At 42.3% G+C, this 25546-nt stretch overlaps 3 protein-coding genes across 8 annotated transcripts; all 3 read left to right on the top strand.

The window, feature by feature from the left end:
- The first annotated feature begins 354 nt into the window (after positions 1-354).
- Positions 355-24908, top strand: LOC113166278 (G2 and S phase-expressed protein 1-like). Of its 6 annotated transcripts, XR_003299166.1 has the most exons (15): positions 380-590; positions 701-768; positions 873-930; positions 2310-2997; positions 3250-3411; positions 3863-3998; positions 4537-4929; positions 5563-5617; positions 6215-6433; positions 15174-15228; positions 15831-16049; positions 16276-16324; positions 21438-21592; positions 24176-24230; positions 24828-24908. XR_003299166.1 is itself a non-coding variant. In XM_026366327.1 (13 exons), coding segments are annotated over exons 2-13 (2229 nt in total). In that variant the 5' UTR covers positions 355-436; positions 551-588; the 3' UTR covers positions 7640-8031. The 6 variants fall into 6 exon arrangements, 5 of the variants coding, with proteins under 5 accessions (XP_026222112.1, XP_026222116.1, XP_026222115.1 ...); XM_026366327.1 differs by lacking the exons at positions 15174-15228; positions 15831-16049; positions 16276-16324; ... (1 more) ...; positions 24176-24230; positions 24828-24908 and adding exons at positions 6660-6900; positions 7192-7308; positions 7550-8031 and having other exon boundaries at positions 355-436; positions 551-590; XM_026366331.1 differs by lacking the exons at positions 16276-16324; positions 21438-21592; positions 24828-24908.
- LOC113166290 lies at positions 11881-14583 on the top strand. Its single transcript, XM_026366353.1, has 4 exons — positions 11881-12161; positions 12298-12541; positions 12776-12913; positions 14189-14583. The coding sequence occupies exons 1-4, from the start codon at positions 11977-11979 to the stop codon at positions 14456-14458; spliced, it is 837 nt and encodes a 278-aa protein (XP_026222138.1). The 5' UTR covers positions 11881-11976; the 3' UTR covers positions 14459-14583.
- Positions 17948-19750, top strand: LOC113166292. The gene is made up of 4 exons (XM_026366356.1): positions 17948-18234; positions 18371-18614; positions 18849-18986; positions 19367-19750. The coding sequence occupies exons 1-4, from the start codon at positions 18050-18052 to the stop codon at positions 19634-19636; spliced, it is 837 nt and encodes a 278-aa protein (XP_026222141.1). The 5' UTR covers positions 17948-18049; the 3' UTR covers positions 19637-19750.
- Positions 24909-25546: the final 638 nt, after the last annotated feature.

Raw genomic sequence — 25546 nt, 5'->3', positions numbered from 1 at the left:
GCAGGATCTTTTTATCAGCAGGAATATACAACAGACATTTCACAACCAAATGATCATTATTATCTCAGACATTCACACATCTTGACAGGCAGTGGTTAGAAAAGCCTGATCCAGCATAATTAAAAAAGAAATGATGGCTACAAATTGATGAGGTGCATTTATAAAGGATTTGCATATTAATATTATTATCTGCGTTTTCTTTATTTTAAAATTAATTGAAAGGTTATTCTTAAAAGACGCAAACCCGGAAACTGGGTTTACCTTTGCGGACTACCCTCCCCACAATGCCGCTCGCCCAGACGTCATACACTTCCGACCAATGACCGAGTACTTGTGCGTCATGTGACCAGCAGCGCAGCAGATTTGAATTCTGTTTTTTTCTTGTCGCAGTTTGAATGCGGAGCAGAAAGATTTGTGAGTTTTAGAGGAATTTAAGGTCTGTAGTTTTTATCTTCAGTAAACTCTGAGCCAGTGCAACTCGTTGAGCTGCTGAAAATACTATATGTCGATGTTTAAATTAAATTTTAAGCGTGGTTATCGTTTGCTTTAGCTGGAGAACCAACGGACTAGCAGTCTAGCTAGCGATACATGTAAGTTAGCATCAGTGTTTGTGTTTAGGTCCAATCTCTCCGCTGTTTGTCAACGTGCTAGTGTGTAAAATGTTTTATAGTTAATATCAGAGTTGAATGTACTTCTGCAGGTCTGATCGAGAGCATTTTGCCCCACGGAATAGAGCCAACATCGGGATGAACTGTCGAGCTAACAGCGGTGAGTGAACACTGACAGATCCCGAGCACCGTCAGCACACGGTTAACTCATGTGGTCAAGTGTTTAATAACTGTTTTATGGACCGTGGTCTTGTCTTTGCACAGATCTGTTGTTTCTACCTGATGAGAAGTTTGACTTCGATGTTTCTCTGTCACCTGCCAGGTAGGTAACGCATGATGATGCCCAGTTACTCTGGACCCATCAACAGGGCTGTAATCAGCAAAACTGCTGCTGATACTAATACTAATTAATTGTTAAAAGTGTATTGTCATGTAGGATTTACAGTTAATCAGCTGGTAACCTCATTAACCGGCTGCTTGTCAGTACATTTTCCTCACTACCAAATGGTTTAAGTTCAGCTGGGAATATGATGACTTATCTTCCATTAGGATTATTTTCATCATTTCATCAATTAGCTTGTCTATAAGATGGCACATAATCGATTAAACTCCAAATATTTTATTCAAATTAGGAGAAAAGTAGAGAATTGGACACTGGAAAAACAGAAACGAGCACATCTGGGCTTCATATCTATTAATACTTGCCTATTTAATTTCTGTCAGTCACCGTATCAGGTCTGTTGCCCAATTAACTGTTTAAATCAAGTTACATTTTACTTATTAAACTCTCTAAACAGATAAGACAAGCTGAAATGTCACGTGATTAATTTCAGGCTGCTATTAACCTGTGACAAGATGTAATGCACCCTTAAAGGACAGGTTCTTGTCTTCTAAAACAGCAGCCAGGTGTGTGTCCTGTTCACACTATTAAAAGGTCTCTTCCTAATGTTTTGCAGTATAAATGGTGGGAGACAAAATAATAGTGATAATAATAATTAATACTTTATTAATCCCCTTGGGGAAATTCTTTGTGGATAGGCAGCTGCATTTTAGGCACCAAGGATTTGGGGTCTAAATCTAATTCTCTTCACTCTGAGAAGAGCAAATATAGTGAATATCTTCCAGAGTTATGGTTTTAAAGTTGAAGACCCCTCTGCTATAACTCCACTGCAGGTGTAGGACACAAACACTTTACTATGACATGCAGATACTACAGTACCTGGAGGTTTGAAACCTACCCACTTGATTTAACTCAGACAGATGATATCTTTGTTGTCTTCAGATAAACTCTGGAACACACTCTGCACAAAACGTGGACTATGTATACTGATTGTTCTTAACGAAAGATATGTTTGACATATAATCAAAAAATAATCTAACCCTATAATCAAAATAAAATGTCCTGCAACATTTGAACACATGCACCCAAGAGCCGCTGCTGCTTTCTGAGAGAAAGTGTTAGTTCAGCCATGGACCATAGCCCTTCATTGTTTTAGTTCAAATTGTGACATCTTCTGGTCAACTGCTGGTACTAGAAGACCTCATGATGCCAGAGTAGAGGTTTATCCCCCACTCGTCTGTTTACGGTGTAACGGATAATAAAACATTTCCCTCTTGAGTTTCATGACTCTGTTTGATTGAACCTGAGCTGTGAGCTGTTTGTGTTCCTCTGAGCTGCTGTGTCATCTCTCTGCTCTTCAGCTCCACAGGTGGTGAAGATGAGGATGAAGTGTTTATGGGTCCAGTCGCCCATAAGGAGAGGTGTGTCTCTGTTAACATGGCGTCTCATCTCAAGGACAGTGGTGGCGGAGCCATGCAGGTGAGCTGGAGCCCGCTCACTGGAGATCAGCTGGAGGCTGTGTGTCAGGAAGCCCACAAACTAGCCACCCAGCTGCAGAGCGGAGAGCCGAATAATCTGCACAGTGAAAATGGAGAGGCCATCAACACATCAATGGAGAAGGAGGAGTTCATCCAGAATACAGAGGACAAACTGGGCATTCTCAGTCAGACTGCCAGTGTCCTCAGCCCCATCAAACGGGAGACTTTCTGTGTGCAGGACAGTCCCATGAAGCAGCTGCCACCTGCTATCCAGCGCAGCCTGCTGAAAGCTAGCAGGGCTAACACAGCTTCAGCCGCCCGGGGCACTGCCACCAGAACAGCGTCAGCTGCCCGGGCCACTGCCACCAGCACAGGTTCATCCCGCCCCACTGCCAGACTCAGCACGTCCAGCCCTGTGCCTGGGACTAAAGTTCAAACCAGGATGTCGCTGCGAGGGAAGGCCTCACTTAACGTCGGTGTTGTGTTGCCGAGCAAACCAGCTGCCCCAACAGCTTTATGTCCAGCCAGCAAAAGCAAAGTGGAGAAAACCAGGCTGCAACCACCAAGCAAAGTAGGATAGACCTTTGTTTCTATCTATTTATATGTGAAACTTTAAATGTCAGGGATTTTAGGGTTCACCAACCTGTAGCTGTCTGCATGACAAGTCTTTGGCAGAGGGGTCTTGTGTTTGAACTTTCAATTTAAAGGTGACAGCCCCCAACCAACGTTACCTGGTTGTCACTGATCTCCACTTTGAACAACAGCCTTAAGTGGATCAATGTGTCTTCAGTTCACCTTTTGGTTCTTTCTTATCCTCTTTCAGCCTGTGGGGGGTTGGAGACAGAGCCCAGTATCTCGTGCCTCCAGCAGGGCAGAGTCCTATGAAGATCTGCTCTCTGATTCGGCGAGCGTGGCCTCAGACATGAGCGATTCCTCCCTCAACTCCAGCTTGCTGGGTAAACGCACACTGGCTCCACCCTCCAAGGTACCACACTAATCCCCTGTCACACAGGCGTAATTGTGAATAGTGCTCCCTGAACATAACAGCTTCACCTGCTGGACACAGTCAAACACAGCAGCCAAACAAACTGATGCTGTGTTGAGCAGTGAGGACAAGCTTAAGGAAGGTCTCTGCAGAATGTACATGGTTTAGGTTTCACTAAATGGGTTCACACCTACTCAGTTTTAGTTGTTAGAAGAAGCTAGGTTTTCAAATATCATGTATATTCTTATATATTCCATGTTCCACAGATGTAGCAGTACACACAGCAGTAGTCTAATGTTCCACAGAACATTAGACTACTGCTAATTCCATAAGGGATTTGAATAACTGGGAAAATACTTTTCTGAACTGGATTCAGATTTTACAAAGTGCTCAATCAACCTGCATCTCGGAGACTATGATCTGATGGTAACAGGCTGTTCTTCTTCTTCAGAGTGGTGTAAGGAACCTGTCAGCTGGGAAAGCTTCGTCCCTTCAGAGCAGGAGGGTGGCAGACAGGAAAAACACGTCCTCATCCTCGTCCTCAGTGTCCAGCTTCAACTCCAGCATTTCTCTGTCTCCTGCTAAAGGTATACTAACACCCAGTGAAACCAGCTACTGTAACTTCATAGTCAGTTCATTGTGTACTGACGTCTACATCAACCATTCCACGTTGAATAAACACAAACAGCTTGTGAGTCCTGCTGAGTCCTGAATGGGACCAGTTTGCCAACCTGCACCAGCCCCACTCACTAACTACTGTATTAACCTGTCTGCTGCCTCCACTTATTTCTGAATCATCCACCACCGGTTAACGTGAGACGAATTGACCTGTGATCCAAGAGGCTTGTTGCAGCAAAAACCTTGGTGTAGTAGTGCACAATGGTCACATAAATAAAGATGAATTGCTAAATAAAAACAAAATGTGTGGTGCGGTGGTTTCATTGCTTAGACCAAGCTGATGTCAGGTGATCCCACTTGGACCTCTCAAAGATCCTAAATGTCTGTGTGTCTGCTTTTCTTACTCTGGTACTAGTTGTTCACTCAGCTGCTTCTAAAATCCTAAATGTTAGTTAGTAAACCAGCTCTACTAGTCAGAACTTAACGGTGCAGGTTTTGTCTCCTCAGGTAAACTGAACTCTTCTCTGAACCGGAGTCTGAGCAGCTCCACTGGCCTTGCACAGACTAGTGTCAGCAGACCAACCAATCCCAGCAGACCTCGCCGCTCCACCGTCTACACTGCCACAGAGCCAGCGCCCTCCACCACTGGTCGCCGCTCCCTGTCCACCCAGGCCAGGAAGCTATCTGAAGTGGAGCGCGCTAAGACTACCAAGTCCACGCCACTAAAGAGAGTAGACACCATGCCCATCCAGCCAACGCCCCCCAAGAGAGTTTTGGAGAGGACCATTTCCGTCCCACTCACAGCCTCAGTCCGGATGCAGAGTGCACTAAAGGCTAAACCTGAGGCCCTAGTTGTACCGACACCCAGCACAGGAATCAAAACAGTCCGCAGTGCAGATGGTAAAGCAGACGATCAGTTTCACGTCATGAGATCAGTTTTATTTTTTCTCTTGATGTTGATTCAGTTCTGAAACTTGTGTTTTTACTGTTATGTGGATCCAAAACATCAGACCGAACAGTTCTGCTCCTAAAACCTGTCATCAGCTGCTCCTCACAGTGGAGCTGAGGCAGACTGATGATCTGAGTTAGAGCTGATGATTGGGTGTTTGGACACACACTGAACCAGAGGCACTTTTTTTATTTCCTTCCCTCATATATTACTAAATGGGTCCAATGGGTCCTTCAGCAGAGTGAAATATGACATTTGACTAAAGCTTGACAGAGGCAGACTGATGATCTGAGTTAGAGCTGATGATTGGGTTTTTGGACACACACTGAACCAGATGAACATTTCCTTCCCTCATTTATTACTAAATGGGTCCTTCAGCAGAGCACAGGTTACCCAGTGCTATGTTGAAAAATGTTTTTAATAATCGTCCTTTCTGTATTTAGAAGACAACGTTTCAGGTCTTTGTACCTGATCTTTTTAACCCTTCACCTGCTCAACTAGTCATTTTTTTGTTAAATTCCAGTTTTACAGTTTCTCTGTTTGATTCTCTGAAACACTCGTCTGTCTTTGTGTTCTGTCACCAGATGTCTCAAAGATGATGAAGCCAAAGAGACTGATGTCAGTAAGCAGCATGGGCAGGTAGGTGACTCCACCAACACACTACACCACCTTCACTGTAAATGTGTAGTCGACTGTGCATTTTATAACTTGTATGTCAATAATATATCTGATATTTACTGAGTTTGTTAATTAATGCAGTGTGAAAGTCCTTGTCGTCGCCACTCCTGGTGACTCAGAGCAGAACTGTCTTATGTCGCATTTGGGAATGCTGAGTATGCAAGTGATGACATCTTATGAAATTTCTTATGAATAGGTGACATTCATCAAGTTGAATATCACGTACACTGCACTAAAACCCCACGGAAGATGGGGTTCATCATTTTCTGAAACAGCAGGAACTCAGTTAGACCTCCTATGAACACAGAGGTGTTAAAGCAGCTGGATAGTGTAGTGGTAGGATCCTCGTCCTCCATGATGGAGTCTTAGCTTCATAAGTGTTTGCTGACAGTTTCAGACAATAAGGTCGGTGCCGTATCTGTAACGTGTTGCTGCTGCAAAAAAGTTGCAGGTTGTTGTACTGATAGTGTTGCTAGACATGTCTTTCAGTTGCTGCCCCAGTCTTAAGTCTGACAGACAGAATTTGATGTGCTCAGTAAAAACCCTTCTCTCCCGTAGTCTTCCTCAGAAGCCTGCTGCGGGTCCCGTGACCCCCTCTGCTGGAGACTGCAGGTTGCTGCAGGTGAAGGCGCGACGTCCCTCTGCTCTTCCCACTCCTGTGAGGCGCAAGACGTCCAGCATCCCAACACCCACGAGCCAGGCCCGGCCCGTCAGGCTGCTGCCCCCCTGTGACACTGACCCAGCCCCCGGCTCCATCAGGAGAGAGACCAGCTGCAGGTGAGACGCTTTAAACTGGAACTTCCTGTTTCTTTCTACATCACCTGTTACCAACACAAGCAAAGTCAAGTGTTACTTTGAATTTTAATTAAGACAAAATGATTCAGGCCCCGTAACAAATGACCTGAACTGTAGTGTAGATAACCAGAATTTCCCAGTGGGACTCTACGACCTGTGGCCTTGTGAACATGGGTTTGATTCCACCTCACACTGTGGTTTTTCTTAGCCCTGTCCCTGCAGACGCACAGGAAGTGGAATCGGTCGACGCCCCTGAGGTCCAGCCTTTCTCCCTGGAGGAGGACGAGCAGAAGGAGCCGGGGCCACCTGAGACCACACCCTCCTGTACCCCACCACCCGACCAATCAGAGAGAACAGAACCTGGTGCGCTGAGTCAGGACCAGTCAGGGCCCAGTAGAAACCTGATCGAACTAGAGGGCACAGAGGAGAACAACAGCAAGACACAGGAGGTCAGAGGTCATGCTCATGAACACACATACATCTGTTTTTATTTATAGACTTTTTGCATCGTGCATTTAAACCAGTTTGTTTTTTGAACGTCTGTTATTTTCAGATTAAGATATTTTAGTTTTGCAGGAACAACTGATGAATCTTCAGGTTCATCTTCACTTTGTCTGAGTTCGTGCTCCGATCTGAAGTGTAGTGTCTCTGTGGTTTTTGGTCCGATCAGATGTGATGTATTCTCACAGGTTCAGTCTGGAAAACCTGATCTTCATCACTCGTGTCTTCTCTCTGTCCAGGTTCTCCTGTTGGATCTTCCAGCTCCGACTCTGCAGCCTCAAGAGAAACTGCTCATTGACTTGAGCAACACTCCCGACCTGATCCGAACCAGCAGCAAGACCTGCACCACAACCCAGGTAACTGAAGGAAACTCCAGTGGAGCTCTGGGTCAACAGTTTCTCAGCTGCTGTTAGGTCACAAAACCCCAATTTGCAACATGCAGCTTACACAAATGTGATATAGAAACATGACGGTGTTGCTGCACATTATGTAAAATGTTTTATGTTAAGAACAAAATACAAAAGTAGAATGTTTAACTCTGATTTAAGCTCAGAGCTTAAAATAAAACGTGTTTTTCTGGTGTTTTCTTTGTTTCAGCAGCTGATCGACCTCAGCTCCCCCCTCATCAAATGGAGTCCTGAAGACAAGAAGGAAAACAACGCTCCTCTCATCAACCTGTCGTTCTGATCCAGACCTGGATCTGATGGTCTCTGCAGTAAACTGGACTCAGCAGAACTTGTTCTAGTAATTCAGTTAACAACCGAGTTTTAGTTTCCGTCTTCACTGAATCAGATTATTATGTTTTAAATGATGAAAATATTCAGAGGCTGCTGAAGTGTTTCTGCAGCTGATTGTAATTTTAATTGTTTATCTGTGTTGCTGCTCTTATCGACGTCTAAATAAATGTTGTTACTGTCACTACTGTACACGATGGTGCTCCTGTGTGTTCGTGAGCTGCATTCAGGAAGCAACGTGATCGTTCATAAACCAGAAAGAAAAAAAAATCCAGAAACCAAATGAAATGTGCTGATTGTATTAAATGTGGCAACAGGCAGTACTTCTTCTTTTTTTTTTTCACCTTGATAGTTTTTCACAATCTTCCGTGGTATGACACATGAACAGTGACACATAGTTGTGTAATGAATGAAAAACATCAACAAGCATTACAGTATTAAAAAGGAAAGTAGAAGTTTTTCTTTCTTTTTTTTATTTACTTCTCTATTTTTTTTCTCCTTTCCCACCATCGCTCTGATCACACTGTGATCTCAAAGTTCACTTGTGGCCACTGAACAGCTACACCGGAGCAGACATCAGTGATATTGATGAGACTTTAAACAGAATCAGAAATTACTATGCAGCTGCTCTCTGTCCTCACACCTCCATCTGTTACTGCTCTCCATCATATTTTGTCTTTTTTTTCTTCCCAGTCATCTGGAAGCTCATCCTGACCACCCAGAACCTGTCTCACTGCCTGAATTCCTCACAGGTTTCTTCATTCTTTAACTTCCACCACTTGGTCTTCTTTTCTGTCTTCCCTCTCTTCTTCCTGACCTCCAGAGTCATCTTACACACCACCATGCGGTGCTGTCTGGCTACACTCTCTCCTACCACCACTTTGCAGTCACTAACCTCTCTCAAATCAATCCTACCCCGTTTCTCTTCCTATCCACACCATGGTAGAACAGTTTGTATCCTCCTCCGATACTACGTGCCTTGCTGCCCTTCCACCTTGTCTCCTGCACACACAGAACATCTACCTTCCTTCTCTCCATCATGTCTGCCAGCTCTCTGCCTTTCCCTGTCATCATGCCAACGTTAAGAGTCCCTATTCTCAAATCTATGTTCCTGCCTTTTCCCTTCTCTCTCTGACCACAAACCCTTCTGTCTCCCCTCTTTCTTCGACCAACAGTAGTCAAATTTCCACCGACACCCTGTAGGTTAACAGCATCGGTGGCGGTCGTTGTTAACCCGGGCCTCGACGATCCGGTATGAAAGTCTTATTGATGATTCGCATGGTTATTTTGGGCCGGATGCCCTTCCTGACGCAAACCTCTCTATTTATCCGGGCTTGGGACCGGCACAGACGTCACTGACTTGCAAGCCCTGTGGCTAGATTAACAGGACACTAACAATCCCATGCAAATAATGCTCACTTTACACCAGTGTCCAGAAAGTGTTTAGATCTTATGTGCGGGTCAGGAGCTGCAGCTGGAGGTCACATTTTAGTTTTACATTTCTTCGTATAGCACTTTGCTCTAATATTTTTCTTAGATGATATACTCAAAGGTCTTGAGATGACTAACTCCATAATTAGTTAGGTAAAATTATACTCTATCAACTGTAATAGTTGAAATATTTGAATGTTTAGCACTGTTTATGTTTCATATTTTGATTTGCTTGTTCTAGAACTTCAAATGCTTAATTTCCAGTCACCAGTTGTGAATGATATCAAACACTGATAAGCTGAGTTGATATCTAATATGGCAGAGTGAACTGCAGCATGATAAGACAGATAAACACTGTAGAATTCCACAGAAATAATAATAAAAAATGAGTCAACGCCAAAACCTTTGTCCAAAGTACAACTTAAACTGAAAAGCGGGGTGATAATGTTTTTTTATTTCAATTTAAATTCCAGAATTTTCACTCTCTTCTCGTTCGGGTTCACGCAACGTCTGGGAAACTCTTTCTTCAAACTCCAAACTAATTAAAGTGAAACTTTGTGACCCAAAGACCAAAGTTAAAGACAACAAATCAGTAATAAAGAAAATCCACTTTATCTCTACAATTCTTGAAAAGGTAGTTACTAAGGTAGTCTAAGCAATTACATGACCACCTGCGCAGTGATAACCTGTACTGTATGAAGATTTTCAGTCAGGATTTAGAGTACATCATAGCACAGAAACAGCACTGGTAAAGGTCATTAATGATCTTCTATTAGCATCAGACAATGGTCTTCCCTCTATACTCGTCTTGTTAGATCTGCATTCAACACTATAGGTCACAACATTTTATTACACAGACTGGAACATGTCATTGGGATCAATGGAACAGCACTAGAGTGGTTTAAATCGTATCTATCAGATAGATTTCAGTTTGTACATGTTAATGATGAGTCTTCAATGCACAGCAAAGTCAGCTATGGAGTTCCACAGGGATCTGTGCTTGGATCGATTATTTTCACTTTATATATGTCCCCTTTATATTCCTAATATTATTAGGAAACACTCAATTAGGAAATTTCCATTGTTGTGCAGATGATACCCAGCTATATTTATCTATGAAACCAGGAGAAACTAATCAATTAGTCAAACTTCAAGCATGCTTAAAAGACATAAAGGCCTGGATGTCCTCCAATTTCCTTCTTCTAACTCCAGACAAGACAGAGATTATTTTATTTGGGCCTAGAAATCTCAGAGACACTATGTCTAATCATGTTCTCACCCTTGATGACTTAGTATTGGCCTCAAGTAATACTGTAAGAAATCTCGGAGTTATCTTTGACCAGGATATCTAGTCCATACATTTGTTACTTACAGACTGGACTATTGTAATTCATTATTAATAGTTTGTCCAATAACTCCTTAAAGAAAGTCTCCAGTTAATCCAAAATGCTGCAGCCAGAGTTCTGACTGGAATTAGTAAGAGAGATCATATTTCTCCAACGTTAGCTTCTCTCCATTGGCTCCCTGTAAAATCCAGAATTGAATTTAAAATTCTTCTCCTCACTTATAAATCCCTTAATAATCAGGCTCCATCTTATCTTAAAGAACTCATAGTTCCTTATCTTCCAAGCAGAACTCTCCGTTCTCAGACTGCAGGTTTACTTGTGGTTCCTAGAGTTTCCAAATGTAGAATGGGAGGCAGAGCCTTTAGCTATCAAGCTCCTCTCCTGTGGAACCAGCTCCCAGTTCAGGTTCTGGAGGCAGACACCCTCTCTACATTTAAGACTAGACTTCAAACTTTCCTTTTTTATAAAACTTATAGTTAGAGATGGATCAGGTGACTCTGAACCATCTCTTAGTTATGCTGATATAGGTTAGTCTGCTGGGGGACCTGTACTAATACACTGAGCTCCTCTCCTCTCTCCTTTCTCCTGTATCAATGCAAATGCCACCATTGCATGTCATTAACTTTGTGTCTTCTCTCTCCTGTAGTTATGTTTCCTCCTCTCTGTCTCCCTCTCTCTGTACTTTTCTGCAGGTATCCTCGACCTGGAGCTGTACATCTCCAGAATCCAGTTCATCTGCCCAATGTTCTTGATGCTTGTTGTTGTCGTATTGCCTGCTGTTCTTTTCTCTCTTCTCTTTCCACTCACCCCAACCGGTCAAGGCAGATGGCCGCCCACTATGAGCCTGGTTCTTCTGGAGGTTTCTTCCTCTAAAGGGAGTTTTTCCTCTCCACTGTTGACTAAAGCTTGCTCAAATGGGATTGTTGGGTTTTCTGTATCATTATTTGTATAATTATTCTTTGTAAGGTCTTAAACCTTAAACACTGTAAAGTGCCTTGAGATAACTTCTGTTGTGAGTTGGTGCTATACAAATAAAACTGAATTGAATTGTCAGCCGTAATAGTTCAATTGTTATTTCATTGTTTAGTACTGTTCATAACTAATAATGATTTTGGTTTGCTTGTTCTAGAACTTTAAACTCTTTATTTCCAGTCACCAGTTGTGAATAATATCAAGCACTGACACGCTGAGATGATATCTAACTGCAGCATGATAAGACATGGAAATATGTTTGCAAAAAATCATATTAAATTGATGCAGTAAAAAAAAAAAAGGGTCAACGCCAAAACCTAGGGCCAAAGTACAACCTAAATGGAAAAGGGGATTTCCTGATGCCTGTTTATTAGCCAACACAGCCACATGTATGGTGTAATCCTGCCTGATTTGTCTCAACCAGCTTATAAAACCGAGTCTTAGTTCCTTTTTGAGTTCACAGCACACCCTGCAAGAAGACCTGCCTCAGACTTTTACAGGAGTCGACTGATCCTGCAGATACTGCGACCAACTAAACATCATGATGTTCGATAGAGAACTTGCACTCGAAGCTCTGAGCGCAGTCCTCAACGCCAATGTGACATCTACTCAAACACAAAGTCATCATGTTTTCACAGCTGCCTCCGCAGCAGCAGCTCCGCAGCAGCAGCAGCAACTGTCCATCAAGCAGTTCATCCCTTCTCTGCTGGATGCAGATGAAAGCAGGTAATAATTCAGATGTTCAGTTTTGATATTTTTATTCTGCACCAGATAAGTTTATGAATGTGCTGCAAACGTGTAGTTGATAAAGAAGAGGTCACTACTATGCTTTAAAATTGCATCTCCTCCAATTATTTCACAGCCAAGTGTCCAGACAGTGCTTCTTCCACATCCAAGGCATCCTCCAAGGTGGTCCACAGGCTGCCAGTTTCCCGAGTGTGACTCAAAAAGACACCGTAAGAGCAAAGACCTTCATCATCGATGAGAATGAATTCTTTGCTCCAGAGTTTAACTACGATTTCACCAATCTGCAAGACACGGAGACTTATTACAGAGGTGGAGAGGTGTATGAACGTCCGTGTGGTTGGTTCCGTTATGGCCTCAAGGTGAACATGTTTTTCTTTTAATTTTAACTACAATTTCCTTCCAGCACATCTGGGAAAGTCTTTCTTCAAACTTCAAACTAATTAAAATGAAACTTTGTGACTCAAAGACCAAAGTTAAAGAGAACAAATCAGTAATAAAGAAAATCCACTGTATCAATAAGATCCTGACACTGATTCTACTAAACACTAAACTAAACATCTGATGTTACATGATGTAAATCTTTTTTATCACAGGTCCTGAACAAGTACGGTGACAACACCTGGTTGGGAACCAGTTACCGTAGCACCCAGTCAGTACCAGGAGAGTGGCCTGTGTCCTTCCACGGGACTTCAAAAGAAGGTGCTGAAGGCATCATCGATGGATACTACAAGGTTTGATAATAGGAATATAAATTCATATGATGGTGTATATTATTTTACAGTGTACAAAACTGAGACGTAATCATAGTGTAGCATCTATTTAATGAGTTCTGTGGACTGTAAACTACTTTTAAGATGAATGAACCATGTACCCTCTGCTGTGCTGCTCAAAGCTTTCAAAATAAAATAAATAAAAACAATTCAAGTCTTAATTAAAGTTATTAATTAAATATGATCCTTAAATCTAAAAATAGTTTGCTAACATTTCAAAATATGTTCTAAACCAGGGAAGATTAATATTAGGATTTAAAACTATCTTTACTATAACTATATTTTACTATATTCAATTCAAGATTCAAGATTCAAAAAACTTTATTGATCCCAGAGGGAAATTGTTTTGCCTCATTACCATTTTTCTCAAAACAGACAGAAAGAAAAGGAACCACAACCAGGAAAGATCCAACACCAACATAAATACACAATAACATCAATACCGAAAAACTCAATATATATACAGAATATGTAAATAGATAAATGAAATTGGGTCAATATATGCACAGCAAGGTTATGACAGTATCACTTCCCCCACACCTTACAGAGGGGGGAGGAATTGTACAGATTGATTGCCACAGGTAGAAAGGACCTCCTGTGGCGCTCTGTGGAACATTTAATGTTAATAAGTCTTTGGCTGAACGTGCTCCTCTGTCCAACCAACACACTGCAGTGGGTGGGAGGGATTGTCCAGGATTGAGAGGAGTTTGGACAGCATCCTCCTTTCAGCAACAACATGTAGAGGGTCCAGCTCCACCCCCAGAACAGAGCCAGCCCTCCTAATCAGTTTGTTTAGTCTGTTAGTGTGTGCCACCTTCATGTTGCTGCCCCAGCAGACCACAGCATAAAAGATGACACTGGAACCACAGACTCATAAAACATCCTCAGCATGGTGCTGCAGACGTTGAAGGACCTGAGTCTCCTCAGGAAGTACATCCGGCTCTGAGCCTTCCTGTACAATGCTGATGAGTTTTTGGTCCAGTCCAGTTTGTTGTCCAAGTACACTCCCAGGTATTTGTACTCGGACACGACCTCCACCTCCTCCCCCTGTATAGAGAGAGGGATGACAGGAATCCCAGATTTCCTGAAGTCCATCACCAGCTCCTTTGTTTTGTTGATTTTGTTGATATCTAGTTAGACTTATTGTGCATTTACAAACTAGTGACAAAATCAAAGAGTTGAATATAATATATTATACATGTTATACATCATTTTAATTTTTATTATATTTAACAGCCAGGCCCAGGTCAGGCCTACGGCAGGGGGATTTATTCTACTCCATACGTGGCTGAAGCAGTCCACTATGCAAAAACTTTCACCTCCAACAAGAACGGCAAGAAGTACAAAGTGATTCTGCAGAATCGTATCAACCCTCAGTACAGATTGAAATACAACAACGACAAGTACTGGCTGATTCCTGTCCCATCTGGATTATCTAATGAACAGGAGAGGGTGATGGTGGAGAGAGCCATCCGCCCTTATGGTCTTCTGCTGAAACAGGTCTAACAGTGAAAAGTCAGAAGTCATCCTGAAAGATCAACCTTTAAACCATATCACAGATAGTTTCTGTAAAATGCTCCATGAATGCATTTGGAAAAAGAATAAACAACCTACGACTGATTTGCCTGTGACTCTGTTTCTCTGTGTTTTTTCTACTACTTCTTTTTCACAATATGTTTTACAGGATTTTTGTGTCAGTGTCTCTTCAAACCAAAGAGTTCACCACAGTTGAAGGCTCACATGATACTTCTGTCTCTGTCTCTCACTTCCCATCAAAGCCTGCACAGCCACATGACCTCCAGCTTCACCTCTTTACCTTCATCATGAACCACACTGACTAAACCACAAGCCTGCAACATCCAAGTCTCTGAGTCATTAGTGAAATATGACATTTGACTAAAGCTTGACAGAGGCAGACTGATGATCTGAGTTAGAGCTGATGATTGGGTTTTTGGACACACACTGAACCAGATGAACATTTCCTTCCCTCATTTATTACTAAATGGGTCCTTCAGCAGAGCACAGGTTACCCAGTGCTATGTTGAAAAATGTTTTTAATAATCGTCCTTTCTGTATTTAGAAGACAACGTTTCAGGTCTTTGTACCTGATCTTTTTAACCCTTCACCTGCTCAACTAGTCATTTTTTTGTTGAATTCCAGTTTTACAGTTTCTCTGTTTGATTCTCTGAAACACTCGTCTGTCTCTGTGTTCTGTCACCAGATGTCTCAAAGATGATGAAGCCAAAGAGACTGATGTCAGTAAGCAGCATGGGCAGGTAGGTGACTCCACCTACACACTACACCACCTTCACTGTAAATGTGTAGACGACTGTGCATTTTATAACTTGTATGTCAATAATATATCTGATATTTACTGAGTTTGTTAATTAATGCAGTGTGAAAGTCCTTGTCGTTGCCACTCCTGGTGACTCAGAGCAGAACTGTCTTATGTCGCATTTTGGGAATGCTGAGTATGCAAGTGATGACATCTTATGAAATTTCTTATGAATAGGTGACATTCATCAAGTTGAATATCACGTACACTGCACTAAAACCCCACGGAAGATGGGGTTCATCATTTTCTGAAACAGCAGGAACTCAGTTAGACCTCCTATGAACACAGAGGTGTTAAAGCAGCTGGATAGTGTAGTGGTAGGATCCTCGTCCTCCATGATGGAGTCTTGGCTTCATAAGTGTTTGCTGACAGTTTCTATCAGACAATAAGGTCGGTGCCGTATCTGTAACGTGTTGCTGCTGCAAAAAAGTTGCAGGTTGTTGTACCGATAGTGTTGCTAGACATGTCTTTCAGTTGCTGCCCCAGTCTTAAGTCTGACAGACAGAATTGGATGTGCTCAGTAAAAACCCTTCTCTCCCGTAGTCTTCCTCAGAAGCCTGCTGCGGGTCCCCTAACCCCCTCTGCTGGAGACTGCAGGTTGCTGCAGGTGAAGGCGCGACGTCCCTCTGCTCTTCCCACTCCTGTGAGGCGCAAGACATCCAGCATCCCAACACCCACGAGCCAGGCCCGGCCCGTCAGGCTGCTGCCCCCCTCTGATACTGACCCAGCCCCCGGCTCCATCAGGAGAGAGACCAGCTGCAGGTGAGACGCTTTAAACAGGAACTTCCTGTTTCTTTTTACATCACCTGTTACCAACACAAGCAAAGTCAAGTGTTACTTTGAATTTTAATTAAGACAAAATGATTCAGGCCCCGTAACAAATGACCTGAACTGTAGTGTAGATAACCAGAATTTCCCAGTGGGACTCTACGACCTGTGGCCTTGTGAACATGGGTTTGATTCCACCTCACACTGTGGTTTTTCTTAGCCCTGTCCCTGCAGACGCACAGGAAGTGGAATCGGTCGACGCCCCTGAGGTCCAGCCTTTCTCCCTGGAGGAGGACGAGCAGAAGGAGCCGGGGCCACCTGAGACCACACCCTCCTGTACCCCACCACCCGACCAATCAGAGAGAACAGAACCTGGTGCGCTGAGTCAGGACCAGTCAGGGCCCAGTAGAAACCTGATCGAACTAGAGGGCACAGAGGAGAACAACAGCAAGACACAGGAGGTCAGAGGTCATGCTCATGAACACACATACATCTGTTTTTATTTATAGACTTTTTGCATCGTGCATTTAAACCAGTTTGTTTTTTGAACGTCTGTTATTTTCAGATTAAGATATTTTAGTTTTGCAGGAACAACTGATGAATCTTCAGGTTCATCTTCACTTTGTCTGAGTTCGTGCTCCGATCTGAAGTGTAGTGTCTCTGTGGTTTTTGGTCCGATCAGATGTGATGTATTCTCACAGGTTCAGTCTGGAAAACCTGATCTTCATCACTCGTGTCTTCTCTCTGTCCAGGTTCTCCTGTTGGATCTTCCAGCTCCGACTCTGCAGCCTCAAGAGAAACTGCTCATTGACTTGAGCAACACTCCCGACCTGATCCGAACCAGCAGCAAGACCTGCACCACAACCCAGGTAACTGAAGGAAACTCCAGTGGAGCTCTGGGTCAACAGTTTCTCAGCTGCTGTTAGGTCACAAAACCCCAATTTGCAACATGCAGCTTACACAAATGTGATATAGAAACATGACGGTGTTGCTGCACATTATGTAAAATCTTTTATGTTAAGAACAAAAGACAAAAGCAGAATGTTTAAAAAAATAAAACGTGTTTTTCTGGTGTTTTCTTTGTTTCAGCAGCTGATCGACCTGAGCTCCCCCCTCATCAAATGGAGTCCTGAAGACAAAAAGGAAAACAACGCTCCTCTCATCAACCTGTCGTTCTGATCCAGACCTGGATCTGATGGTCTCAGCAGAACTTGTTCTAGTAATTCAGTTAACAACCGAGTTTTAGTTTCCGTCTTCACTGAATCAGATTGTTATGTTTTAAATGATGAAAATATTCAGACGCTGCTGAAGTGTTTCTGCAGCTGATTGTAATTTTAATTGTTTATCTGTGTTGCTGCTCTTATCGACGTCTAAATAAATGTTGTTACTGTCACTACTGTACATGATGGTGCTCCTGTGTGTTCGTGAGCTGCAGACGTCAGGAAGCAACGTGATGGTTCATAAACCAGAATGGAAAAATCCAGAAACCAAATCGCGGTATGACACACAAACCATGACACGTAGTTGTGTAATAAATGAAAAACGGGCATGAGTATTACATAATTAAAAAGGAAAGTGAAAGCACCGCACAAGTTTTTTCTTTTCTTTTTTTTTTTCCAGTTGTGAATGATATCAAACACTGATAAGCTGAGATGATATCCAGCATGGCAGAGTAAACTGTAGCGCCATAAGACAGTCAAAGACTGTAGAAAACGACGGACATATGTTTGAGAAAGAATCATACTAAACTGAAGCAGTAACGATTATGAAACCAAAAAAATGGGTCAACGCCAAAACCTTAGCTTAAACTGAAAAGGGAATTTCCTGATTGTTTATTGGCCAACACAGCCACAGGTATGTAATCCTGTCTGACTTGTCCCAAGCAACTGAGCCTTAGTTCCTTGTTGAGTTCACAGCACACCCTGCAAGAAGACCTGCCTCAGACTTTTACAGGAGTCGACTGATCCTGCAGATACTGCGACCAACTAAACATCATGATGTTCGATAGAGAACTTGCACTCGAAGCTCTGAGCACAGTCCTCAACGCCAATGTGACATCTACTCAAACACAAAGTCATCATGTTTTCACAGCTGCCTCCGCAGCAGCAGCTCCGCAGCAGCAGCAGCAACTGTCCATCAAGCAGTTCATCCCTTCTCTGCTGGATGCAGATGAAAGCAGGTAATAATTCAGATGTTCAGTTTTGATATTTTTATTCTGCACCAGATAAGTTTATGAATGAGTTGTAAACGTGTAGTTGATAAAGAAGAGGTCACTACTATGCTTTAAAAATGCATCTCCTCCAATTATTTCACAGCCAAGTGTCCAGACAGTACTTGTTCTGCATCCAAAGTTGCGTCCAAGGTGGTCGACAGGCTGCCAGTTTCCCGAGTGTGACTCAAAAAGACACCGTAAGAGCAAAGACCTTCATCATCGATGAGAATGAATTCTTTGCTCCAGAGTTTAACTACGATTTCACCAATCTGCAAGACACGGAGACTTATTACAGAGGTGGAGAGGTGTATGAACGTCCGTGTGGTTGGTTCCGTTATGGCCTCAAGGTGAACATGTTTTTCTTTTAATTTTAACTACAATTTTCTTCCAACACATCTGGGAAAGTCTTTCTTCAAACTTCAAACTAATTAAAATGAAACTTTGTGACTCAAAGACCAAAGTTAAAGAAAACAAATCAGTAATAAAGAAAATCCACTGTATCAATAAGATCCTGACACTGATTCTACTAAACACTAAACTAAACATCTGATGTTACATGATGTAAATCTTTTTTATCACAGGTCCTGAACAAGTACGGTGACAACACCTGGTTGGGAACCAGTTACCGTAGCACCCAGTCAGTACCAGGAGAGTGGCCTGTGTCCTTCCACGGGACTTCAAAAGAAGGTGCTGAAGGCATCATCGATGGATACTACAAGGTTTGATAATAGGAATATAAATTCATATGATGGTGTATATTATTTTACAGGGTACAAAACTGAGACGTAATCATAGTTTTAATGAGTTCTGTGGAATGTAAACTACTTTTAAGATGAATGTGTCCATGTAACCTTTACTTTGAAAGGAAAGGGAAAGTTATGATTTTAATATGATCCTTAAATCTAAAAATAATTTGCAAACATTTGAAAATATGTTCTAAACCAGGAAAGATGAATATTAAAACTATCTTTACTATAACTATATTTGACTATATCTAGTTAGACTTATTGTGCATTTACAAACTCTAGTGATAAAATCAAAATCAATATAATATATTATACATGTTATACATCATTTTAATTTTTATTATATTTAACAGCCAGGCCCAGGTCAGGTCTACGGCAGGGGGGTTTATTCTACTCCATACGTGGCTGAAGCAGTCCACTATGCAAAAACTTTCACCTCCAACAAGAACGGCAAGAAGTACAAAGTGATTCTGCAGAATCGTATCAACCCTCAGTACAGGAAGATATGCAAAAACAAAAAGTACTGGCTGATTCCTGTCCCATCTGGATTATCTAATGAACAGGAGAAGGTGATGGTGGAGCAGGCCATCCACCCTTATGGTCTTCTGCTGAAACAGGTCTAACAGTGAAAAGTTACAAGTCATCTTGAAAGATCGACCTTTAAACTATGTCACTGATAGTTTCTGTAAAATGCTCCATGAATGCATTTGGAAAAAGAATAAACAACCTACAACTGATTTGCCTGTGACTCTGTTTCTCTGTGTTTTTTTCCATTTCTCAGTAAGTCACACAACCTGTTTTACAGGATTCAAACCAAAGAGTTCACAACAGTTGACGGCTCACATGATACTTCTGTCTCTGCCTTTCACTTCCCCTCAAAGCCTGCACAGCCACATGACCTCCAGCTGCACCTCTTACCTTCATCATGAACCACACTGACTAGACCACAGGCCTGCAACACCCAGGGCAAAGTCTCTGAGTCATAGCTGAGGAGGGGCTCCAGAGGTGATGAGGCTCCCAGCATTGTAAATGTTGTAAATATGCTATATGGTTTGATGCTTAAGCAATGATTTGAATGTATGCTCAGCAGCATTAACAGTTGGATAACGTGTATTAACGAATATTAATAGTATGCATAAGCAGTATAATTAGAGAAGTAGCTGAGAAAAATAGGACCAGATGTACCAAGAAGAAGAAGGCGTTAATAAAATCACAGATGGTAAAAGAACAACAAATACTAATCATATAAAGGAAACGGTTGCATTAACATTTGAGTTATAAGATGAAAGGCAAAGGTGATGTCGCCCTGAGGCATAGATGCAGGATGTGTTGTGTTTTTTTTTTTATTTCAGAAACTGGGACCATCACCAGACAGCAGCTGCAGATGAAAGGTCACATGGAGTCAGATCAACGGACCAATCAGAATGAAGATTACATTCATGCAACATTCTATTCTGTACAAAAAGACTAGGTCGGGAAAATATAGTGAGTCAGACTTCATGAACTGACACACTTTGTTGTTGGTCAGGGACAGGAAGATTTAGACCCACAGCTATGTGTGCTTTATTCATTTTGCTTTTAATATTTATTACTTTAATATATTAATTGGCTGTTAATTAAACTTCTCCTCTCCTATTCCTTCTTTTAAGAACACGCAGGACTTGGCTCTCACATAGAAGAAAGTTTTCCAGTAGACTAAGTCAGATCAGACAGTTTTATAATTAACACTAAATACTGTGAGGATCCGACAACTCAGTTCCTGGTTGGAATCTTATTTTGAAAGGTCAGTTTCCGTGAAGTGGAAACTCATTTAGCCGATTGATTACACCTGTCGTGTAGTGGTGTGCATTTAACCTGCAGTGTTCCACAGACCAGTTCACAGATCGTCTGATGTATTAGAGACAAGATCCAGTCATATCTCGTAAACTAGTATGGCACCGTGTTATTGTCTGTTGGAATGCCGGTGTTCCAGATTCACCAGTGACCATGTTAACTGGTGACCAACTTCCGAGTGCGTCGCTCGTTGCTGCTGGAAACAGGAAGAGAGCTCGTTATCTGTCCTCGTTAATGCCGATTTAACTGTTTTTCGTTATTTTATTAAACCTAACACGTACCTAAAGAGTATTTCGACAAGAAAGGTGAGACGCTATAAAGTTCTGTTGAATTGGAACTTCCTGTTTCTTTTTACATCACCTGTTACCAACACAAGCAAAGTCAAGTGTTACTTTGAATTTTAATTAAGACAAAATGATTCAGGCCCCGTAACAAATGACCTGAACTGTAGTGTAGATAACCAGAATTTCCCAGTGGGACTCTACGACCTGTGGCCTTGTGAACATGGGTTTGATTCCACCTCACACTGTGGTTTTTCTTAGCCCTGTCCCTGCAGACGCACAGGAAGTGGAATCGGTCGACGCCCCTGAGGTGAATTAGTACAAATGTTTGAGATTTTTCTTTTTTATTGTATTTTTTGGACATGACATGTTAATGTAGTGAAGACCAGACCAACCCTGAGGGAGAAACCACAGAGACGGCACTTCTGACTGTTGTGGATTCCCTACAGGTGGCAAAAGCTGCAGGTAAATCTTCTGTCCTTATTCTATTAGACCTATCTGCAGCCTTTGACACTGTGAACCATCAGATTCTCATGACTGCACTCTCAGACCTGGGCATTTCTGGATCAGCTCTAGTCTGGCTTCGGTCATACTTGTCCGAACGAACCTTTAAGGTATCCTGGCAGGGGCGTGTCTCTGACTCTCATAACCTCTCCACTGGTGTACCGCAGGGCTCAGTCCTTGGTCCTCTTCTTTTTTCAATCTATACTTCTTCTCTAGGCTCTATCATCCATTCTCATGGCTTTTCTTATCACTGCTATGCAGATGACACACAGCTCTTCCTGTCTTTTCCGCCGGATGACTCAACTGTCTCATCTCGCATCTCTGCCTGTCTCTCTGACATCTCTGCCTGGATGAGAAAAAGACACCTTCAACTCAACATACCCAAAACTGAACTTCTAGTCTTCCCTGCCAGACCTTCAACTCAACACAACATCAGCATTAACATTGGATCTGCGGTGATATCCCCTACTAAGTCAGCCAGAAACCTGGGGTCATCATTGATGACCAGCTGACCTTCACAGATCACATCGCCACAGTCGCTAGGTCGTGTAGATATGCCCTCCACAATATCAGAAAGATCAGACCCTATCTGACGGAATACACGACCCAACTCATTGTACAGGCGTTGATCTTATCTCGCCATGCATTACTGCAATGCACTACTGATGGGTTTACCGGCATCCACGACCAAACCCCTCCAGATGATCCAAAATGCGGCAGCACGCCTCATTTTCAATCAACCTAGAAGGTCTCATGTCACACCGCTCTTCAGATCTTTGCACTGGCTTCCTGTGGCTGCAAGGATCAGGTTCAAAGCTCTGTCTCTTGCCTACAGAGTAGTCAACTCCACAGCTCCATCTTATCTCAATTCAATCGTTCAGGTCTACATCCCCTCCCGTCCACTGCGCTCAACCAGGGAACGTCGACTGGTGGTACCAGCACCACACAGTCGACACCAAGGAAAACTGTTCAGCTCAGTGATCCCAAGATGGTGGAATGAGCTGCCTATCTCTGCACGCTCAGACACCTCACTTGCAATCTTTAAAAAACTGCTGAAAACAGAACTCTTCCGCATCTTCCTTTGCACTTTAAAAAAAAAAAAAAGAAATTCTACCCTTTCTTTCTAACATCTCTTGAAACAGTAACACTTTTTCAATAGCACTTTGCTTTGATGTTGTTTCTTCTTGACTTAGATTTTGTTTGCTTGCCTTGTTCCTCACTTGTAAGTCGCTTTGGATAAAAGCGTCTGATAAATGACTAAATGTTAATGTAAATGTAAACGCTGTCAGTGTTGAACAGAGACATTAGAAGAAGCTGAAGTTGTGTGAATCCACAGACATGGTGGTCACAAGTTGATGTGTCTGGATCTGTGGAGGTCGAACATGGACAAACAGACAAGTGCTGATCATCTGCTGGATCAGTGGTTTTCACTCCTGACCCTGAACAAACTATTTTTCTTAATTTATTTTAATGTGAGGTGAAATGATTTTGTTTTTGTATGGAACTTGTACTGAAAGCACCAGGAGAATTGGTTCTGGATTACCGAGAAGTGTTTTGTTTAATTCTCGACTGCGGACATTGTTCTTTCTTGTGACATTTTTCTATTGGAGTTTTATGTTTTGGGACTTTGTTTACTCCAGGTTTTTGTATGGACTACATTCCCGGGCATGAACTCAAAGAGGCTGATCGCTGCTCAGCTGATGTTGCTTTTCGTGTTTGTGCCTAAATAAATAAATACCCAGAATTGAGTGGATTGCTTCGGCATTATTACTGGTCCTACTAGCACATGACAAATACTCCAAAATACACTGTCTGTCCTATCAAGACAATGAGGGGTCATAGTTAAACAGGAAACACCTGATGTCGAGTTACCACTTCAACATACTGCAGTTTGACTGATCCATCTGGCTCTAGTATGTTTATTTATGAGGATGATGTGAGATTTTATTCTCTACTGTGATTTATTGAGAAATTCCGTCATTTACTGCTGTACTGGGAGTTGTGAGAAAGAGACTGAGCTCTGTTGTGTTTAATACAATCAAAGAAGGTATTTGGAGGACTGTATTAAAGCAGGGGATGGTGCTGTGCAACATGCATTTCTATGATTTTTATTCTTAATGAGGCAACAAACATGAATCAGATCGATATTTATTGATTGAAGTAACTTAATACAAAAAAAGCTTTAGTCAAATATGACATTTGACTAAAGCTTGACAGAGGCAGACTGATGATCTGAGTTAGAGCTGATGATTGGGTTTTTGGACACACACTGAACCAGAAAAACTTTTTTTATTTCCTTCCCTCATATATTACTAAATGGGTCCAATGGGTCCTTCAGCAGAGCACAGGTTACCCAGTGCTATGTTGAAAAATGTTTTTAATAATCGTCCTTTCTGTATTTAGAAGACAACGTTTCAGGTCTTTGTACCTGATCTTTTTAACCCTTCACCTGCTCAACTAGTCATTTTTTTGTTGAATTCCAGTTTTACAGTTTCTCTGTTTGATTCTCTGAAACACTCGTCTGTCTCTGTGTTCTGTCACCAGATGTCTCAAAGATGATGAAGCCAAAGAGACTGATGTCAGTAAGCAGCATGGGCAGGTAGGTGACTCCACCTACACACTACACCACCTTCACTGTAAATGTGTAGTCGACTGTGCATTTTATAACTTGTATGTCAATAATATATCTGATATTTACTGAGTTTGTTAATTAATGCAGTGTGAAAGTCCTTGTCGTCGCCACTCCTGGTGACTCAGAGCAGAACTGTCTTATGTCGCATTTGGGAATGCTGAGTATGCAAGTGATGACATCTTATGAAATTTCTTATGAATAGGTGACATTCATCAAGTTGAATATCACGTACACTGCACTAAAACCCCACGGAAGATGGGGTTCATCATTTTCTGAAACAGCAGGAACTCAGTTAGACCTCCTATGAACACAGAGGTGTTAAAGCAGCTGGATAGTGTAGTGGTAGGATCCTCGTCCTCCATGATGGAGTCTTAGCTTCATAAGTGTTTGCTGACAGTTTCAGACAATAAGGTCGGTGCCGTATCTGTAACGTGTTGCTGCTGCAAAAAAGTTGCAGGTTGTTGTACTGATAGTGTTGCTAGACATGTCTTTCAGTTGCTGCCCCAGTCTTAAGTCTGACAGACAGAATTGGATGTGCTCAGTAAAAACCCTTCTCTCCCGTAGTCTTCCTCAGAAGCCTGCTGCGGGTCCCCTAACCCCCTCTGCTGGAGACTGCAGGTTGCTGCAGGTGAAGGCGCGACGTCCCTCTGCTCTTCCCACTCCTGTGAGGCGCAAGACATCCAGCATCCCAACACCCACGAGCCAGGCCCGGCCCGTCAGGCTGCTGCCCCCTTCTGACACTGACCCAGCCCCCGGCTCCAAAATGTTTTAAGTTTAGAACAAAATACAACAGCAGAATGTTTAACTCTGATTTAAGCTCAGAGCTTAAAATAAAACGTGTTTTTCTGGTGTTTTCAAGCTGCTTCTCTTTGTTTCAGCAGCTGATCGACCTGAGCTCCCCCCTCATCAAATGGAGTCCTGAAGACAAGAAGGAAAACAACGCTCCTCTCATCAACCTGTCGTTCTGATCCAGACCTGGATCTGATGGTCTCTGCAGTAAACTGGACTCAGCAGAACTTGTTCTAGTAATTCAGTTAACAACAGAGTTTTAGTTTCCGTCTTCACTGAATCAGATTATTATGTTTTAAATGATGAAAATATTCAGACGCTGCTGAAGTGTTTCTGCAGCTGATTGTAATTTTAATTGTTTATCTGTGTTGCTGCTCTTATCGACGTCTAAATAAATGTTGTTACTGTCACTGCTGTACACGATGGTGCTCCTGTGTGTTCGTGAGCTGCAGACTTCAGGAAGCAACGTGATCGTTCATAAACCAGAAAGAAAA

Source organism: Anabas testudineus, chromosome 6, assembly GCF_900324465.2.
Source record: "Anabas testudineus chromosome 6, fAnaTes1.2, whole genome shotgun sequence".
In the NCBI taxonomy this organism is placed as follows: domain Eukaryota; kingdom Metazoa; phylum Chordata; class Actinopteri; order Anabantiformes; family Anabantidae; genus Anabas; species Anabas testudineus.
Note: the sequence above shows the minus strand (reverse complement) of the source record. Positions and strands in the feature narration are given on the sequence as shown.

Coding starts and splice junctions, on each gene's coding strand:
- LOC113166292 (XM_026366356.1), top strand. CDS start 18,050: ATGATGTTCGATAGAGAACTTGCACTCGAAGCTCTGAGCACAGTCCTC. Junction 18,235..18,370: donor CTGGATGCAGATGAAAGCAG/GTAATAATTCAG, acceptor ATTATTTCACAG/CCAAGTGTCCAGACAGTACT. Junction 18,987..19,366: donor TCATCGATGGATACTACAAG/GTTTGATAATAG, acceptor TATATTTAACAG/CCAGGCCCAGGTCAGGTCTA.
- LOC113166290 (XM_026366353.1), top strand. CDS start 11,977: ATGATGTTCGATAGAGAACTTGCACTCGAAGCTCTGAGCGCAGTCCTC. Junction 12,162..12,297: donor CTGGATGCAGATGAAAGCAG/GTAATAATTCAG, acceptor ATTATTTCACAG/CCAAGTGTCCAGACAGTGCT. Junction 12,914..14,188: donor TCATCGATGGATACTACAAG/GTTTGATAATAG, acceptor TATATTTAACAG/CCAGGCCCAGGTCAGGCCTA.
- LOC113166278 (XM_026366327.1), top strand. Junction 3,412..3,862: donor CACTGGCTCCACCCTCCAAG/GTACCACACTAA, acceptor CTTCTTCTTCAG/AGTGGTGTAAGGAACCTGTC. Junction 6,901..7,191: donor ACAACAGCAAGACACAGGAG/GTCAGAGGTCAT, acceptor CTCTCTGTCCAG/GTTCTCCTGTTGGATCTTCC.